General features: G+C 39.3%; 1 protein-coding gene across 4 annotated transcripts in view; it reads right to left on the reverse strand.

Annotated features, from left to right (window-relative positions):
* ARMC3 (armadillo repeat containing 3) overlaps positions 1-19,698 on the reverse strand; it is a 110,717-nt gene that overhangs the window by 37,497 nt on the left and 53,522 nt on the right. For all 4 annotated transcript variants that reach the window (XM_066279573.1, XM_066279574.1, XM_066279572.1 and 1 more), the window contains exons 9-11: positions 17,716-17,868; positions 17,510-17,615; positions 2,134-2,383 (exon numbers count right to left, since the gene is read on the reverse strand). In XM_066279573.1, coding sequence (XP_066135670.1) covers positions 2,134-2,383; positions 17,510-17,615; positions 17,716-17,868 — 509 coding nt within the window. The remainder of the gene's footprint in view (positions 1-2,133; positions 2,384-17,509; positions 17,616-17,715; positions 17,869-19,698) is intronic.

Here is a 19,698-nt window from a genome sequence, read left to right on the forward strand (position 1 = left end):
GTGCCTGCCCACTAGGGCTATTGCTGTGGTTTCTGCCTCTCCTTCACAGGAGTGGCTGTGATCATGTGCTCGGGTGTACAGGCCTCAGTGGCCTTGGCCTTTGCCCCGCACCCACGGGTGATGTTATGCTTGGCCCTGAGGGTAGGAGTGAGCACCTTTGCTCAGCTGTGCGTCTTCACCTGATTCTGGGCTTTCGCCTCATCCTTGCAGGAGGAGCCTGCTCATGGGATGGCTGCAAGCCTTGGCTCCACAGCTGAAGGCCCTTGCATTTCATTCTAAGCAGCTCACCTTTTACCATGGGGCAATGGCACCCTACTGGGAACTTGCAATGCTGTGATGAAGGTCCTCAATATAAAAAATCAGTCTGGAGGAGATACACAGAGTAGGAGGTGGCAGAGGTAGGGAAAACATTAAAGAGTCAGTTGCAACCTTCCAGGAAATAGATAGACAACTCCACAAGCTGCACAGATGTATGAGCAGGTTACTTTGTTTGCCACTGTGCTCCCCAGCCCTAGCATGGTGTCTGGCAAACAGTAGCTAGTAAATAAATATTTGGTGACTGTCTTACTACCTTAGCAGGTGAACAAAAATGAACTTAGTTAATGGGCACAAAGAAGGGGGCAGAGGAGACATTTAAGAGAGAAGAGGAAAGATGTGGTAGCCATCTGAGCAGACAGCATCGTGCAGGAGCACAGCCTCTGCTCTTGTTCTGACATTTGCCACCCTGGCTTGGAGCACAGGACGTCTTTAGGCCACACTGTCCTCATATGTAAAATGGGAATTACAAACATACCTCTTACAAGTGGGGCTTAAATGAATGTCAAGTGCTTAATACAGTGCTTGGCGCATAGCAAGTGCTCAATAGGTGCTAGCTATTGTCACTTACACTGAGGAGAGAGGAACACAGTGCAAGACTGTTTGAATGAGTGCCATGGTGACAAATGAATAGTAGAAAAGCAAGAGATAAAGGGAGGTTTGTAGGATTATATTAAATCTTTATGAAGATTTAATAGGACCAACCACAAGTACCAAATACATTTTTATGTGGTGGACTTGTAAAAAATGCAATTCTATGTTGTAAAATTTTGCAATATTAGAAACAAAATAGTAACTCATATTTATCATTTCAAGAATCACAGTAAAAGGGACTCCTGTTTGTTACCAACAGCTAAAGACATGGCACATTTCAATAACCTTGAACCCCTGGGTGCTCCTTTGAATCATATGCATACCCTTAACCCACCAAGAGGAAACCCCTTTCTTAAAGTTGGGGTTAATCGTTTCTTTTTTTTTTTTAAGTGAGAGGACGGGAGATAGTGAGACAGACTCCCACATACACCTGGCCCGAGATCCACCAGGCAGCCCTATATGAGGTTGATGCTCTATTTGGGCACTATTTTTAGCACCTGAGGTTGACGGGCTTGACCAATGGAGATATTCTCAGTGCCACTGGTTGTGAGAGGGGAAGAGAGAGAGAAGGCGGAGAGGATGAGGAAGAGAAGCAGATGGGTGCTTCTCCTGTGTGCCCTGACCAGGAATCAAACCTAGGATATCCATACACAGGGCTGACACTCTAACCACTGAGCCAAAGGACCAGGGCTCACTTTTCTTTATAGTTCTAACTTATATGTATGTATGCATTCTTAAATAACGCATTTCTCAGCTTTGCTTATTTCTGAATGGTATATAAATGGATCATAAGATAAATGCTTGGCAACTGGCTTTTGCTTAGCATTAAACATGGTGAGATTCATCTCTGCTGATGTCTGTAGCAATGGTTCATTCATTTTTACTGATGTGAGATTCCATTTTATGAATATACCATAATTTATTTATCCACTCTTTACAATTGGACAATTGGTTTGTTCCCAGTTGTTTAGATATTGTAAACAATGCTTCCTGGAACATACGGTCAAAAGATTGTTTTAGGAATATATGCTTAAAAACAGAATTGCTGGATTACATGGTATGCTCACCTTCTTTGCGAGATAATGCCCATTTGTCCTTCCAAAGCATTGCAGCAGTTTTTAAGACTTAAATGATAGATCGGTTAAACATTTGAAAATGTTTCAAATTAATTGATCCGTAAGTACGGACCAGGAAAATGAGAGCAGAGGTTATTACAACTCTTACCTCTGTGCGGGCTTCCATGTCGCAGGCAGTGGCCGCAATGGCGAGCGCAGCTTTGCTCTGCACGACGACATTGGCGTTGCGCAGCGGGCTGAGGAGCGCGGCCATCACGCCGTGGCTCTGCATGCTCCCGCGCAGGCCCTCCTGCATGGCCATGTTCGTCAGCACTGTGGCAGCATTGGCAATGGCTCCGTCTCGTTTACTGGACAGGATGTTTATCAGTGGATCAATACCATCAGCTTCTGCAGCAGCACTGAGTGAGCAAAGGTGAAAGGAGTGTCATCCATACAAAGTGAAGAAATTATTTTTGGAGTATACAACTGGGCTTATAACACAAATGAGTATGTAAATACAGTTTAAAAACAAATTAATTTACAATGTACTGAAGCCTGGAATTGTAGCTCTAGTGATTTAAATAAAGTCTGGAGAAATGTTAGGTATGAACAAATTTAAATAATCCTTTTCTGACAGCTACAGTTTTGGTTTATAGAAAAATGCATGACTATTTCTTAGAAACCCTTCTATAGCTCTTCATTTCTTAACTCAGTGATACTTATGAGACCAGGCAGTTCTATTCAAAGAAAATCTATTAAAATATTCCTAACAAAGCTTTAAATAGGAGGAATGAGTGAGCATGGGAACTCTGGATTAAGTTAAAATTCTATAGTCCATCTTTTTCTTTTTCAGATTAGGTTGCTAATTAGAGTAAGAGGTTAACACATTTGAAGGTAGCAAACCATTTTGCATGCAAATATTGTTTTTTACAAATTAAACATCAAAAATCAAAGTCATGACATTGACATAAATAGATAATTTCTCTAATGTGAGCATATTCAGTTGTTAAAGTTCTAATTTCTAGTATAAAAAGACTACAATTATCCATTGATATATTAACATTTTCTCACAATTAGAAAGACAAAATCTCTTTAAGAACACCCTACTTTATATAGTCCTTGTTTCGTAAATTCTTTAAAAGCTCATAAAATAGTAAAAATAAAAAAATAGATCATTTTAATGAGAGGAGGACAATTTAATTATGTGCTATAATGTTTGGAATGGCTTCAAATCAGAGATGTTCCAAGCAATAAGATATAAAGAGCATCCTGGTTTTCAAGGAAGACCCAAAATCGTGTGTTAAGAATCCATTTAAAGTATCACGGGAATAGAGGTAATCAAGACAATAAAAGCAATAACATCAACATCTCTTTTAAGTTCATATTGACACATTTTTTTCACTTAGGGTTATATTAATAACCATAACTTTTTTTTTTTTTTGTATTTTTCTGAAGCTGGAAATGGGGAGAGACAGTCAGACAGATTCCCACATGCGCCCGACCGAGATCCACCCGGCACGCCTACCAGGGGGCGATGCTCTGCCCACCAGGGGGCGATGCTCTGCCCCTCCCGGACGTCGCTCTGCCGCGACCAGAGCCACTCTAGCGCCTGGGGCAGAGGCCAAGGAGCCATCCCCAGTGCCGGGGCCATTTTTGCTCCAATGGAGCCTTGGCTGCGGGAGGGGAAGAGAGAGACAGAGAGGAAGGGGGGGTGGAGAAGCAAATGGGCGCTTCTCCTATGTGCCCTGGCCGGGAATTGAACCCCGTTCCCCCGCACGCCAGGCTGACGCTCTACCACTGAGCCAACCGGCCAGGGCAATAACCATAACTTTTTAAAGTGATGCTATACAATTTAGCCCATCATCTTGTATTCTGATGAAGTGGATTTAATTTGCACTGTCACTTTAATTTGCCAACAGTAAAGAAGAATTAACAACCTTACGAAAAGAGGTTATCACAATTGTCCAAAAAGCAAATTCTCAATAAGGAGACTGGTAACTCTATGTGAAAGGATTCTATGATTGTGGCACAAACTAGCTCTGAAAGAACCTGAACAGCAAGAAGTGGGGACAGAAATGATAAGAGGTGGCAGTTCTGAAGAATAAAGGCCTAGGTTGGTATTAACGTTGAAGGTACCTCCCACCATTGGTTTACATAAATCCATCCAGAAAACACACCATCCTGATACCAAGGCAAAGGCGGTGCCTAGTTCCATTTCTCCCACAATTGGTGTACATTTAACCAATAGTGCCATCTCTGGGAAGGCATCCCTTAAAACCAAAATTTGCTTACATGACATTTAACCCAAATTTATTTATATAAAAATATTGGGAGAAAGGCTCTGCATCTCACTATGATAACTTGAGGGCTAGCATTTAATTCCTTGCTTAGGGAATAAAACACTTTTAAAATAATTTCACTTTTAATTCTCTCTTATTATTAATTGACATGGTCAGCTTTTTTTTAATTTTTTTTTACAGAGACAGGGAGAGAGTCAGAGAGAGGGATAGACAAGGACAGACAGACAGGAACGGAGAGAGATGAGAAGCATCAATCATCAGTTTTTCGTTGCAACACCTTAGTTGTTCATTGATTGCTTTCTCATATGTGCCTTGACCGTGGGCCTACAGCAGACTGAGTAACCCCTTGCTCAAGCCAGCGACCTTGGGTCCAAGCTGGTGAGCCTTGCTCAAACCAGATGAGCCCGTGCTCAAGCTGGTGACCTCAGGGTCTCGAACCTGGGTCCTCCGCATCCCAGTCCGATGCTCCATCCACTGTGCCACTGCCCGGTCAGGTTGACATGGTCATCTTCTGATTTTACAAATAAGGAAAAATTGGGGGGCCTCTCATATGTTTATCAGAGACTTCTCAAATTTAAATCATTGAATTAAAATTTTTTTCAGTAAGAATATTAAATAATAAATATATTCTAATTAATTAATATATACTTTAGTCTTTTCAAAACAAGTCTTTTTTTTTCCTTTGACTTACTTTTCAGGTACTTAATGCAATCAGTTCCTTGTACCAAATACTTTTTAGTTTTTAATCATGATAAACATACCTTGGCTAAAATGCACAAGTCCTTTGTCACTTGATGGTTTTTCCTTTGACAATATTCAATTTTTAAAACATCTTGGAGAGTAAGGACACAGCAGTGGTACTTAAGTGGCATCCATGACAGAAGCCAGAAGTATATCAGGTAAATGCATTCCAATAAATTCTCAAAGGCTTTGTCTTTTGTGTGTATCAGGGGGTTTGGGAAATTTTCAGTGAGTCCATAGGGTCATGCTGTGTCGTCATAATCTCTCTTGTTTATAAATAAATGGGGTCATGAAGACACAGGAGCTTTCACAGGTGAGCCTCTGCTCACAGCCTCTGCTCGGGTTTTGTCATGAAGACACGGGAACTTGCACAGGTGAGCCTCTGCTCACAGCCTCTGCTCGGGTTTTGTCTTTGCCTTTCCCCTGGACAGTCATGTTTGGCTTTGTCTTATTTATAATCCACCTTCTGCTCTTTTCTTTGCTCTTTATGGGGGCAGTAAAGGGAAGTCCATAAAAACCTAGCTGTTTAAAAAACCAGAGATTCTAGTACACAGTGGAAGACAGCTTTTACTAAATCGAACATAGCTGTTAGCACAGGAAGACGAATCACGGGTGCCCAGAGGAACCTGCACCACGTGTCCATACCGCCGGGGACTGATGTGCGGCTCTGCTGACGTGTGAAGGCATCACTGTGATTAAATTACTGTGGTGAAAATCAAGCTAGTATTCTTACCTAAGAAACTATTTTCAGTTGTAAAGAGTGCAGAATTTGTACTTAAAAAAAAAGAATTGCATTAATTTTATCTTTCAAACCTAAGACATTCTGTTTTATTTTTCCCTCTCTTATATCTATCTATACAAGCTCAAGCCTGTCATATTTTAAAACACATTTCAGTTTCCTGGATAATACAGCATTATGCAAATAAATGGGACAGAAGTCAAACTGCTTTGTTACAAAATCCAGAATTATAAGGCCATATGTCATCGCAATAGTCTGAAACTATTTTCTGATATTTACCATCATTAGTCTCCATCCAGTTGGAGTTTAACCAAGTAAGAGTTTAAAATGTTAACTGAAAAAAGAACCAAGCTAAAATTAAAAAAAGGGAATGTACAAAACATCTGTGTGTCATTTGATATATGTAAAAAGAAGTCAAATTTGACATGTCATGTGTATTCAATCTACTACCAAGTCCTGACTGTTTTCTACCTTCCTATTTCTCAGATCTCTCCCTTTTCCCCATCTCCATCTCTCCCACTGAACCCGATTCACTACACTCTCTTGTGAATTAGTGTAAACCCTGTCCCGACAGGGCCCTCTTCTTCCTCTCTAATCCTTTCTCCATCTTACAGCTAAAGTGATCTTTTAAAATAACAAATATAATCATATTGCTCCCCTGCTTAGAACTCCCATGGCTTCCCATTGCTCAGATGTAGCTACAGATCGCTCCCGTGACCTCCGGGCCCTGCCTGAGCGAGCCTGCCTCCCGCACCACCCAGCTCCCTGCCGTACCTCTGGCTGGCTGTGCCTGAGCCACGCCTGCCTCCCGCACCCGCCCAGCTCCCTGCCACACCTCTGGCTGGCTGTGCCTGAGCCACGCCTGCCTCCCGCACCTGCCCAGCTCCCTGCCACACCTCTGGCTGGCTGTGCCCGCGACTGCCCAGGCTCTCTCTCACCTCAGGGTATTCCCATAGGCTGTTCTCACTTTCTGACACTCTTCCCCCTTGATACTCCCATTTATCTTTCTTTCTCTCTTTTTAATTTTCTAAATTGATTTTTAGAGAGAGAGATGAAGAGAGAAGGAAGGGAGAGAAACAAACACACACACACACACACACACACACACACACACACACACACACAAATACCAATTTGTTGCTCCACTTATTCATGCCATCATTGGTTGATTCTTGCATGTGCCCTGACCAGGGATCAACCGCAACCTGGCGTGTCAGGATGACGCTCAAACCCACTGAGTCAGTCAGCCATGCCTCCCACTGACCATTCATGTTTCTGTAGAAATGTCTCAAGGGAGCATTTCTTGACCTCAAAACTAGGTTAGGGCTTTTCTTTAACATGAGCTCGGAGCATTTATTTGCTCAACATATATATACTTAATTTTGTTTAAAAATGAGGTTTGGCGCAAATGCTCACAGAGAATAGCAGATATCTTGAAATATTATTTTATAGCACTTGTCATGGAAAGGAATTCAGCACCAAGTTTTTCAAGAAGCACCCAAGCCCCACAGTGTAAAAAGCACTTCCATTGTGAGCACTAAGAACATTATTATGAAAAAATCCAGTTACACAAACAGTCTATTTACAGCTCACTGAAAATACTGTGACTTCACGTCTGTGTGCCTTTGCACTCATGTTCCCTTTGCCCCAAACCCCTTTCCCTCCCGCTCCCGCCCCTCTGCCCGAGGAGCCCTGGTCAGCCTTCAGGTCCTCAGTCACCCTTCCTCTGTGAAGCTATCTGTGACCAGCACTACCTCTCCTTGTTAGTCACTCCCTCCTCCGTGCTGTCTGCACCTGATACCTACTTCTGAGAAGCAGTGTTTGAGTCTTATTTCTATCCCCAGTGCTGATAAGTCAATATATTTTAATTGACTTGGGTCAACTCAAATGGAGTAGTGAAGAAACCCTCTGTGGGTGTTGAGAAGGGGTGAGGAAAAAGTAGTCAACTCAACTTTAAGTCTGCAAGAATCAAGAGGAGAGGACCCAACCAAATTGGGCTCCATACCTCTATCATTGACAGTTGTTGTTGGGGTCAGGCGATTTCCTCCCCACCCCCAATACCTCTGTCATTGTATCATGAAGTAACTTTCATATGGAATTTAATAAATGAAGTCTTGAACTTTGGACAACTTTTTAAGGATGTGCTCATTTCATACATCGAGGGATTTCTATATTTCGTCTTTGCAGACATTCTTGACCCTATTGTGGTTGTATCATCACATGACATTATTTGGTGCCTCTCAGAATTTAATCCTGGCTGCAATTTTGAGGTTCTTGTCTAACACATGACTAAAGGGTGACCTTGGGCAATACAGAAATCTGTTTAACAGAGCCCGCATACGGGGTGTTATGTGGAACCTGGTGGAGCAGATGGTGATTTAGGCAATCGGAACCTTGTTTGTTAACAGTGATCGCAACCATTCTCACCAGTATGATTCTTCCTGTGTCTCTGTGAGCCCAGTCACACCGAGGAAGACTGACTGGCAGCAGACACACTGCAAGCAGTCAGGAGAGGTGCGTTTGCAGCAGCCCCGCAGGACTGGTGTGCTCAACCTTGCGGGTTCCCAGTGTGTCTGTGCAGGTGTGCGGGCTGGGACATAGCCATTATGAGAAGCAGGTCTCCTGGTTATCACCAACAGACTTGGAATGCTGTGAACAGGATTCCTGACTCCTGTTTCAGCCAGCTTTTCAGCAAAGGTAATGATCCAAGATGTCTAACATGTTCCTTAAATTGATCAATTTCAGAGTCAAAAACAACGCTGACCCCACGGCAGCCTCCAGCTGCAGGGGACTGGGACTCCAGTGGAACTCCAGGGTTGACAAAAGGTAGCCAGGAGAGTTTTCCCCCTTTTAAGAAATATTATTTAGAGAAGCTTATCAGTGGTAAGGAAGAGAAGCACAATTAGTTGCAGGCAAATGCTTGAAACAAAGCATTTTAAAGTAATAATTATCATAATTATTATTATTAAAGTAAAACCCAGCCACAGAAACAAGTTCATGAAGTTTTCCATCCTAGAGCAAAATAATAAAAATGCAAAAATTATTTACGAGTATGTGAGACCAGTCTTTCTATCATACTGATTCACTTGGCAGGCATGATTTTGCAGAATGTGTTTTTCTGCTATAGTTGCTGTGACATCATGGTTTCTCAAGAGAAATGCTAGTTGCAGAGAGACCAGCGCATGCTAACTTCCACAAACAGCACACAGATTTTTCTCTAGGGAAATCAAATGTAATTTTCTTACAAGTGACATGGAATCCTTATTGACCTATCTGTTCAATCACACTACTTCACTTCTATACACGCCACCTTCTGTTTCAAAAGCTGGAATGCCTGCTAATAATTAACCAGCTGCCATCAGGAAGGAACAACTGTCTTCATTTTACATGGCTGACTTGTCTCCTGATAGAATAGGGATAATGGTCAAGGTGTTATAATATTCATAATAAATGGCTTTTGCGGTTACCAAATGTTTCTGTTTAGCCTGGAAATCAGTCTATTTACATATCTGTAGATGACAAGAGACACAGTCCCAAAGTAATTAGAGGTACCATATTGTTGATTTTCTTAACTAAATAAGAAGGATGCTGAATGCTCTAGTGTGACAGCAAATACCAAACCCCTGGCACTTGCCAAGACTGGCTTATTCTCATCAGCTCTAACATTACTTCTGAGAGGCCTTCTTTGATGAGCTCTGGGCCATTTCCTGTGACTCCTTTCACAGCCGTGGGGTCCTGTGTGCCCTTTCTATGAGATTGTGCTGCTTTATTTACTCTATAGTATTTTTACTTCTGAAATAACCTTTACAAAAAATAGTTTCATGGGCCCTTTGTCGTGTTCCCAACTATATATTATCCCCACGGCCTAGCTTGGTGTGTTTGGCACGTAAAGAACACCCAAGTAATGGTGAAATAATTACAAAGAAGCCCAAGTGCAGAGGTAAGACACTCCACAGCTCTAGGGTTGAGATGGTAATAGTAGTAGTAAAGTGTGATCCCATCCAGTTCCTAGAAAAAGTTGTGTGCCAGGCTCCTTCTGATACTGGTTGGAGGGTATTACTTAGAGGCACAAAATGTAATAGATAGTCTAGATTCACTTTTTATTGTTTGTTTTATAGTTTAAAAAGGTAAATTTTAGATAGTCTAAAAACCTGTTCGTGAAGCAATTCAATCAACAGACACAGGATCAAAACCCTGGTGTTCTCATCCACTGACAAGACACTTGGGCTGTTTCCAGATCTTCGCTGTTGTGAACAATGCTGCCATAAACATGGGGGTGCATTTCTCCTTTTGGAACAGTGCTATGGTGTCCTTGGGGTATATTCCTAAAAGTGGGATAGCTGGGTCAAAAGGCAGTTCGATTTTTAATTTTTTGAGGAATCTCCATACTGGTTTCCACAGTTGTCATTTGAGGAATCCAATGAACAATGTGAACTAAGGAATGGAATTGAGACAGAGGAGGGATCAAAGGGACCAGAGGAAAAGAGAAGAGAGGGAAAGGGGATGATAGGATGGGATAAACCTGAAGGGAAGGGAGGAGGGCGAGATGGGGAGAGGGGGCAAGGGAGATGTTGAGGGGAATATGGGGGAGGGGAGGTGCATTTGGGGCAACACTAGAATCTATGTAAACACATAAATTAAAATCAATTAAAAAGAAAAAAGAGAAAGAGAGAGGAGCATCAGAAAATAAAAATAAAAAAGTAAAAAAAACCCCTGGTGTTCTGACTATTAGTGCATTACCTTTTCTTTTCTTTTTTTTTAAGATTATCATTTCTCTTAAGTGTTAAAAAGTAGAGTATTTTCTATGGAAAGAAAAAGGATAGAATCTACTTGGCTCACTCCATCATTCCTCAGGGAATGAGAAACGAGGCAGACAACTTTGATTTAGAGCATAATAAAAAAATTTTACCATTCATTGAATATATTTTTATTTTTGCCTTTTTAAAACTCTTTATAAGAGGGGGAAGAGAAAGAAGAGGGGAGAGGAGAGATTGGGGAAGGGGAATGAGGGAGGAGGATGGAAGGAGGGTAGGAAGGAAAGGAGAGGAAGAAAACTCACTCCTTCAAAGGTTCTTATTGAAATTCAAGGAGCCCTGGCCCTCTCAGTCAGGAAGGATTCTAAGAGGTCAGAAAGGCAAAGGGAAACATTTGGTTTGAAAGATTTGGAGAAGTTGAGTCCAAGAGGCACTGAGCGGAAGACACAGAGAGAAGCTGCAAGAAGGGATAAACTAGGAGCTTCAACTCCTGCAAGCTCCCTTTGCATGTAGCAGGCAGGCTACCTCAGAGTGAGTATCCAGCCCACCTCAGTGACCTTGAGCAAAGACGCGCCTCTGTTTCTTTGTCGGCAAAATGGACATGAAGTAATATTTCCTACTTCATAGGACTGTTTTCAGGACGTAATGATATATTCCATTTCGAGCACTTAGCTCAGTGCCTGCTACACATGTGTCAGCAATTGTCCTCATCATTTTTTGACACTGTGAGCTACAAGGGAGGGATTCCCCTATCTCCTGTCATAATTTATTGGATAATGAAAAAATATGATCATGTGCCCAAATTTGCATGTGTGTGTGAAATTTTCATTTTCTGACAACTTCTGAGCTAGAAAGCCAAATCTCCAACACCTGCAGGCTAGAGCTGGGGCGGTTTCCTCAGGAATCCCACCCAAGTCTTTCCATTTATCTGTAATTACTGAGCCATAATGGCCATTTCCAGAGGGAAGGCAAATCTTGGGGAAAGGCTAATATAAAAGGCCAGGGATGAGTAAAAATGGAATTTATGTAGGTTTTTAAAGTACTGCTTAAAACTTCAAGTGAGAGAGGACTCACAAAATATAAAGACATTTCCTCTGAAAATCAGTAATGCTAGAAATGAAACCCTAAAGAGGTACCAGTAACTTTAAAATACCATTATGCAAATGTCACCCTCTACTCTCTAGGTATTAAAAGCACACAGATAATCTTCTAATTGAACATTTCATGGGATTCAGCTAGCCTCACAAAACTGGTTGCTAACAGAGTTCATGTTGTGAAGGTCAAGTGGGCATCAGCTGACACAAAATAGGGATACGGAGTTAACTGGTCTTATTGCAAAATCCAGCTTTTCATGCTCTATATCTCTTCAAATTCAGAATGACGTTCTCAGTTCAGGATAGCTTATGTCACAACAGCATTTCATCAGGCAGAGGAGAAGCATCCATTCAGTAAACTTGGATAGAAATAACACAGAAATAATTCTTAAGTTTACCATATTGATTGTGCCCGTTTATTTTACTTATTCATTTCAGACGCCTTTTAAAGTAGTAAATAACACTTTATAAGTTTTGGGGTTTTTTTTGTATTTTTCTGAAGCTGGAAACGAGGAGGCAGTCAGACAGACTCCCGCATGCGCCCGACTGGGATCCACCCGGCATGCCCACCAGGGGGCGATGCTCTGCCCAACAGGGGCGTCGCTCTGTTGCGACCAGAGCCACTCTAGTGCCTGAGGCAGAGGCCATGGAGCCATCCCCAGCACCCGGGCCATCTTTGCTCCAATGGAGCCTTGGCTGCGGGAGGGGAAGAGAGAGACAGAGAGGAAGGTGAGGGGGAGGGGTGGAGAAGCAGATGGGCACTTCTCCTGTGTGCCCTGGCCGGGAATCGAACCCGGGACTCCTGCACGCCAAGCCATGCTCTACCACTGAGCCAACTGGCCAGGTCCAACACTTTATAAGTTTTTAAAGGAATCATCTGTAATACAAAAGCTTGAAGCATCCTTGATATGAATCTGAACTTGAAATATTTGAAACTAGCTTGTTATCTTGCAGGATATTCATGTTGTGAGCATTCTAATTCAAAGAATAAAGCATCTTTCAACAAAGCTATATAAATAAGAATTTTAAAACAAAATGATCTTTCCGATTATACAAAGTCAAGAGCAAAAAATCAATAGAATAACTACAATAACAATGAGATTAATCTCTGTTTTTTAGCCTATTTATACTTTATGGTTATAGAGTACAGCAGATATTCAGCCACCAGAACAATGAATGTGGCAATACATTCTGAAGTGACTGCACCTTAAAGAAAGAACAATGACAAACCTAAACATCTCTTAACACACATTTAGCAGTAGAACATTTCTTTGAAAGCATTCCAACTGAATGCTTTCCAGATCACTATCTTCTAATAATGTTTAAAAATAAAAATGTCTAAAAGACACACTGAGAGTGTTTCAAATTAAATGAGTGTGCAGAGCAATTCTTCCATTACCTTTTTTGCCCCTCCCCCAACTTCCTCCCAAACTGCCACTAGGGGTCAGTGTGAAGACACAGTTCCTCTCACTGTTGGAAGAGAATGGAACTGAGAATTCTTCCCTGTGAAAAACCCTCCACAACAAAGACAGTAACTACACGACAGGTGCATTGTTAAGTCCAACTGACACATCAAGTCTATAACATGAGTTTTCACTTTTCATAAGACTGTATTTTAATTTTGCAAATCACCATAGAATAGTTCTGTGGTCAATGTTTCTTTAATAAAAAAAAAAGCTTTCTAAGTAACAAGATTACATACTCTAAGTAAATCTGTGCATATTGGCCAAGATGTATGATCTGGAACAGATATTAAAATTTATTTTTGAAGGATGATAGTACACCTCTCTAGCCATTGTAACAGTAGATGTCCCATCTCTTCCTCTAAGGGAATGGAGAAAGGAAAGCAAATGTGGTATTTTGCCAACTTTAAGAGAGGTGGAGATATTTTCCCTTCAAAATGACAATCAATTCCCTGCACTACAGCTTTATGTGCACAATAAAATATAGACAATTCCAAGGTATAGTATTAATCTATACTTAAACCCACAGAATGAAAGAAGTGAAAAGAAACAGTAAAAATAAAAATATATATATGACCTCCCCCAACTCCATTTACTAAGATAGGAATGAAGAAGAAACAGACACAGAAGCCCTGAAAAATGCTTTCTGTACACACTAGAGAGATTTAACATTTCAAGAAGTCATTTAGTTCAGGCCCTTCATAACAATCCTGAAATGTCCTGGAGGCTTCGCATCACTGGGAATAAATCAAGAATTGCCTTTTCCTGACGTTCTTACAGTAGGAAGTTCCATAGGTTGCATACCTTTTAAATATTTTCTCTACAAATTGCATGGCTTTTGTACTTGATGAATAATGTTAGTAGGCATTACAATGATTCAGCAAATGCTTTATTTTTATAATGAGAACATTCAAAAGTTTCTAAAGCTCTCAAATGTACATCCATATAGTTGCAGAGCATTTTGTCTCTTTCTTGGGTCATTGTGGGTATACTGCTGTCTCCTCTTTTACTTTGTTGTGGTCCTGACCCTGTGTCACACAGTAGCAAGACAGTCTCACAGAGAAAGTCTTTGTCTTTTTTATCGTAGAGGCCAGCAGTGGCCCAGCAATGAATCAAAAAAAATTTTAAACGACGACTATATATGCTACTGTTATGGAAAATTAATAAGAGATATATCATAAGAATTAAAAATTAACAAACAGGAAAAATGAGGTAAAAGGAGTCTCTAAGATTTGGGGACATCACCCAGTTTTTTTGTAGTGACAGCATGGAACAGGATGAAGAATTGGGGTTAGTGTGGTCTATGTGGAAAAATAGAGTTGATTGGGTATTTTCTATAGAAAACTGCAGTTTTCATTTATCTATAGGTATTAAAATAATTAAGAGTTCTTGCTTTTTATTTTATTCATTGTGCTTCCTTTCCTAAAATAATTGTATCTTTTGAAAAGATCTAGTCAATAATCATAATATATATTTTGTAATCTTTCATAGTTTACCAGTAGTCAAAATGTAGATGGTGTTGGCAAAGGGGAATAAAATCATCGACCCCTTTCCATTCTTGGGATAACTTAAAACTCGAACTCTATCAAATCCAACAGATGGCAGTAATGTTATACTTTAATAGTCTTAAATATTCTTATAATATGTAGGATCTGCCCCTCAGAAAAATGTCAACCAACAATAATCCTCTCAGTACTTGCATAAATATTGTAAAACTCTGATATGACAAACTGGATAGAAGAGTACAGGTAAAAATAACAAAATTTAGCTGACAATAGCATTTTCTCTTTTAAAAATGAACTTTCTCCTTTCCAGAAAGTACGACAAATTGAGAACTGTCAAAAAGATTAGCAGTGAATCAAGATAGAATGGATAATGTTGTCCAAGTGAACTAAATGGATTACATTTTTATATACAACTCATTGCTCTTGGCTTCTATTTTTCTTTTCTTTTTTTATTTTTCCATTGATTTGAGAGAGAGAGAGGAAGAGGAGGATATAGATGGAGAGAGAGAGAGAAGCATCAACTTATTGCTCCACTTAGTTGTCCTATTTAGTTGCTCACTCATTGGTTGCTTCTTGTTTGTGCCCTGATCAGGGATTGGACATATGACCACTGTGTACTGAGATGATGATCTATCCACTGACTCACCTGGCCAGGGTCTCCATTTTTATTTTTTTATTTTTTTTTATTTTTATTTTTTACAGAGACAGAGATTGAGTCAGAGAGAAGGATAGATAGGGACAGACAGATAGGAATGGAAAGAAATGAGAAGCATCAATCATCAGTTTTTTGTTGCGACACTTGAGTTGCTCATTGATTGCTTTCTCATATGTGCCTTGACCGGGTGGCACAGCAGACCAAGTAACCCCTTGCTCAAGCCAGTGACCTTGGGTTCAAGCTGGTGAGCTTTGCTCAAACCAGATGAGCCTGCGCTCAAGCTGGCAACCTCAGGGTCTCGAACCTGGGTCCTCTGCATCCCAGTTCGACGCTCTATCCACTGTGCCACCGCCTGGTCAGGCTATCTATTTCTTTGTGTGGGGATTGTTTCACTCACTTGAAATAATTTAACTTTTCTTTCTCCTTCTATCACTTTAAATAAGTGAATCTGGCTATTCTCATCATGTTTTCTTATGTCTTCAAATAGTTATTTTTATTCCTATTCATTGCTTTTTCACATTTTTGTCTATGTTAAGTGACCTTTATTCTGCAGATAATAAATAAGGAGAAATATGAATAGAAGATTCCCGAGACTCTCAGGCTTTTGGACTTGCACTGAATTACACCATCTTTCTGGTTCTCCAGAATGCAGAGAGCAGATTGTGGGACTTCTCAGGCTTCATAATTGAATGAGCCAATGCCAATATATAAAACCTCTATCTATCTATCTATCTATCTATCTATCTATCTATCTATCTACCTACCTATTATCTATTTATTTATCTATCTATCTTTCTATATCTATGAATTTCTCCTATGGGTTCTATTTCTCTAGAGTACCCTAATACATGTGCCAATTGAGATCTAGGGAGAATAATTATTTTATTTATTTTTATAAGTTGCCTCCAAGAAATTCTTGCTGTTTTATTAGGCAATCTTACCTTCTGTAGAGAAAAGAACACAGACTTTGGAGTCCAACAGACCTGGATTTAATTTCCAGCTCAGCTATTTTAATAAATATTTGTACACAGGAAAATTAGGTAACCTTGCAGAGCTTGATTTGCCTCATTAGTTGATGAATTATATTAATAATTAAAATTTTCAATGAATATAAGTCACATACGATTTATATTGTGCTTGGAATATAGAAGGCACTCCTTTCAACCTTTATGGTATTTACCTGTAATGTGTTGCTTTAAATTGAATTTTTAAATGATTCTAGAGTTATTTAATGTTTCTGTTCATTTAAAATAGATCTTTCAAGTTTTTTCTAGATTTAGCAAATGTTATATGTTATCTTTAAGATTTCCATCATTATCCAGTTTTATTTGAACTGGAACCTTTCACAGGAGTTAACCTGTTACCTGAATCAAACGACCTGCACATTTTCCAAACAAGCCCACAAATAGTCAAGATTTTATAATAGTCATATGTCACTTAACCCTTTGAGTAGTGAGTTTTTTTCATGCTTGCTGATCCCTGGGGGTGAGTTTTTCTTTCTTTCAAAAAATGAAATTATTTCCACTTCCAGTTTTATTAACTTAAAATCATGTTTGTTTGATAACCAATTTATGGAAACAAGAAGAACATACATTTGCCTTTTTAAATATTGCCTTACACATTTTTAAAATAAAAATTTAAAAAATGGATGGTTAGGAGGCACGAGGATGTACATGAATGTTCATACTACTCAAAGGGTTAATAATGGTATACATTCTGAGGAATGTGTTGTTAAGCAACTTGATCATTGTGCAAGCATAATAGGATGCACTTACACACACCTGGATGCTATGGCCTACTACACAGCAGCTCCTAGGCTACAAACCTGCGCAGCATGTTACTGTACTGAATACTGTACAAATACAAATTGTATCTGTGTATTTAATGGTATGTGTGGACCTAAATATAGAAAAGGTACAGTAAAAATATGATATACAGTACTTTTCTATGACTGGCATCACCACATATGTGTTGCTCTATGACTTTACAATAGCTATGAAGTCATTAGGGGACAGGAATTTTTAAGTTTCATTATAATCTTTGGGGACCACCATTATATATGTTGTCAGTTATGGTCCAAAATGTCCCTATGTGGCACATGATTGTATCTTTGGAAAACAGCTTGATGGCTAATTTTCATAAGGGTTCCAGAGGATTTCATAAGGATTTTATTCCAAGATCTGAAAAAATATGTAAACTTCCATGAAAGCCAAAATGTTAGAATGAGCACATTTTGCACCGTTAGACATCCCATCCCACATAAGGCAGTGCTGAATGAGTCTTTTCGTACTTACTTCGCATTAGCAGGGTTGCAGGTGGTCAGATTAGCCAGGGCCAGGGCTGCAGCCTCCCTTACCTCTTCATTGTCACTTTTTAGCAACTGAACTAACTGTGGAATCCCTATGGGGAAAAAGAGATAAATGTGACTTTACCAACATCCACATCAACTAGAATATGGTAACCTAAAAGTGTACAAAGTCGTTTTCTCGAGTTCGCTCACCCTGATGGTTGAAATACTCTTTGCTGCTCGAGTTCTCACACATCGCTGAGATAGCCTGGGAGGCAGCAATTTTTGTTCCGTCGTTTTCAGACCCCAAAAGGTCTACAAGGCATTTTTCAACCTCTTGTTCATGAAAAAGTTTTCTGTTTTCAGCTTTCATGAGCCGAAAGAAAAAAAAAATCAGAATTTTGCTGCAAAAACTGTCCAAAATATGATAGAAATTCAAAGTATTTGCTAGCTTCAGTCAGAGAGAGTATAAGCTACACACACACAAAATAGACCTATTTAACCCTTAGAACACACTGGCTCTGCAAAATAAATCATGGATATTGCTCCTTTTTCTATTCCCTTATATGATATCAACTATGGCAAGGAAAGTTATAAGAGAGAGGCAAGTTTTAGATTTAACAAAAACTTGTTTAACACCAGTCATTTCCCCAGCACTGTACTGTGTTCAGACGTGCTGTCTTTTCACTAAGGACAAACACTTGTTTATGTGATGTTTATTTTAAAGACAAATCCAACATTTGAAGAATAACTAAGATGTACAAATTGGTGAGCTAGAGAAAATAAAAATGAGTAATAAACTATGATTCCAACTCTTAAGGAATTTATAAGCTTATATAAAAATAATTGTAATCATTTTTTACCTTAAGTTACAATACATGTAGCATAGCAAATATATAAATAATTAATTACTAAATTATCATAAATATAATCTAAACATATACATATAGGCTGGTGTTCTTTATTTAAAAATAAGTAAAATTCTGAATTTAAGTACATACCATAATTCACCCCTTTATAAAATACTAAATTAAAAACCAAAGTATTTTAAATGTTCTTCTCATTTCCTTATGTTTTTCTCTTGATTTCATTTGATTTTGTAAAATAAATGTCAATGAATGAAATACTGCATTCAATTAATATTCTAATTTAATTGAATACAATATTTGCTTTAGTATAGCAAATTTTAAATAAAATAAAATTAGAATCTAAATTTTTGTTTTGTGTTCTATAGTTAATTCTAAATAAGTTACTATTTATTAAAAAGTATTTACTAGAAAACATATATTAAACCAAATTCAGTTTCTTTTGTTTGTTTTGTGACAGAGACAGAGAGAAGGACAGACAGGCAGGAAGAGAGATGAGAAGCATCAATTCTTCGTTGCGGCTCCTTAGTTGTTCATTGATTGCTTTCTCATATGTGCCTTGACGGGGGGGGGGGGGGGGGGGGGGGGGCTACAGCAGAGCAAGTGACACCTAACTCAAGCCAGTGACCTTGGGCTTCAAGCTTAGGCTCAAGCCAGCACCTGGCCAGGCACCAAATTCAGTTTTAATGCCATATGAAGTACCAAAGGCTACTTTGAAAAGAAACAGTTTACCAGTAATTCTTTACTAATTTATGTAGAGTTCCTTCATTAAACTTTGTTGTAGGTTTGAGTCTCCACTAATTAACGTTTATAAAGTCAATTTACATGATTAAAATAGAAGAATGTGTGAGGTATGATATTAGGATGCTAGGATGCTGATATATAATGGAAAAATATTCTGTTAAAATAAAAATCTCTGCAAAAATGCTGATACTAATAAAATTATAACACCTACATGTAGAACTAATTCATTGCTTACACATATTTTAATTAATTGTGTTTTGCAGAAAAATTTTCAGAAATGATTGCAACTAGGTTTCCATTTTAAAGTTAATACATGACTTGTCTCCCTTCAACAATAACTTTTCATTTGCCCCCTTTCGCAGAGGCAGGGCATCTTTTGGTGTCAGCATATTTGCAAACACTTAAGGCTTTCATTCCCTGGGTACACGATGTAGCTGAGCGATCAGGCCATAACAGGCGCAAGCTAAATCACTAATGCTTCTGTTCATTCGTCTTAAACCAATCACGCACCATGTCCTGTAATCCCATCATTTTAATCCCTTGCTCCTTTCATTTAAAATTAGAATTCAGGCAGGCCATAACGATT

Source organism: Saccopteryx bilineata, chromosome 5 (assembly GCF_036850765.1).
Source record: "Saccopteryx bilineata isolate mSacBil1 chromosome 5, mSacBil1_pri_phased_curated, whole genome shotgun sequence".
Lineage (NCBI taxonomy): Eukaryota > Metazoa > Chordata > Mammalia > Chiroptera > Emballonuridae > Saccopteryx > Saccopteryx bilineata.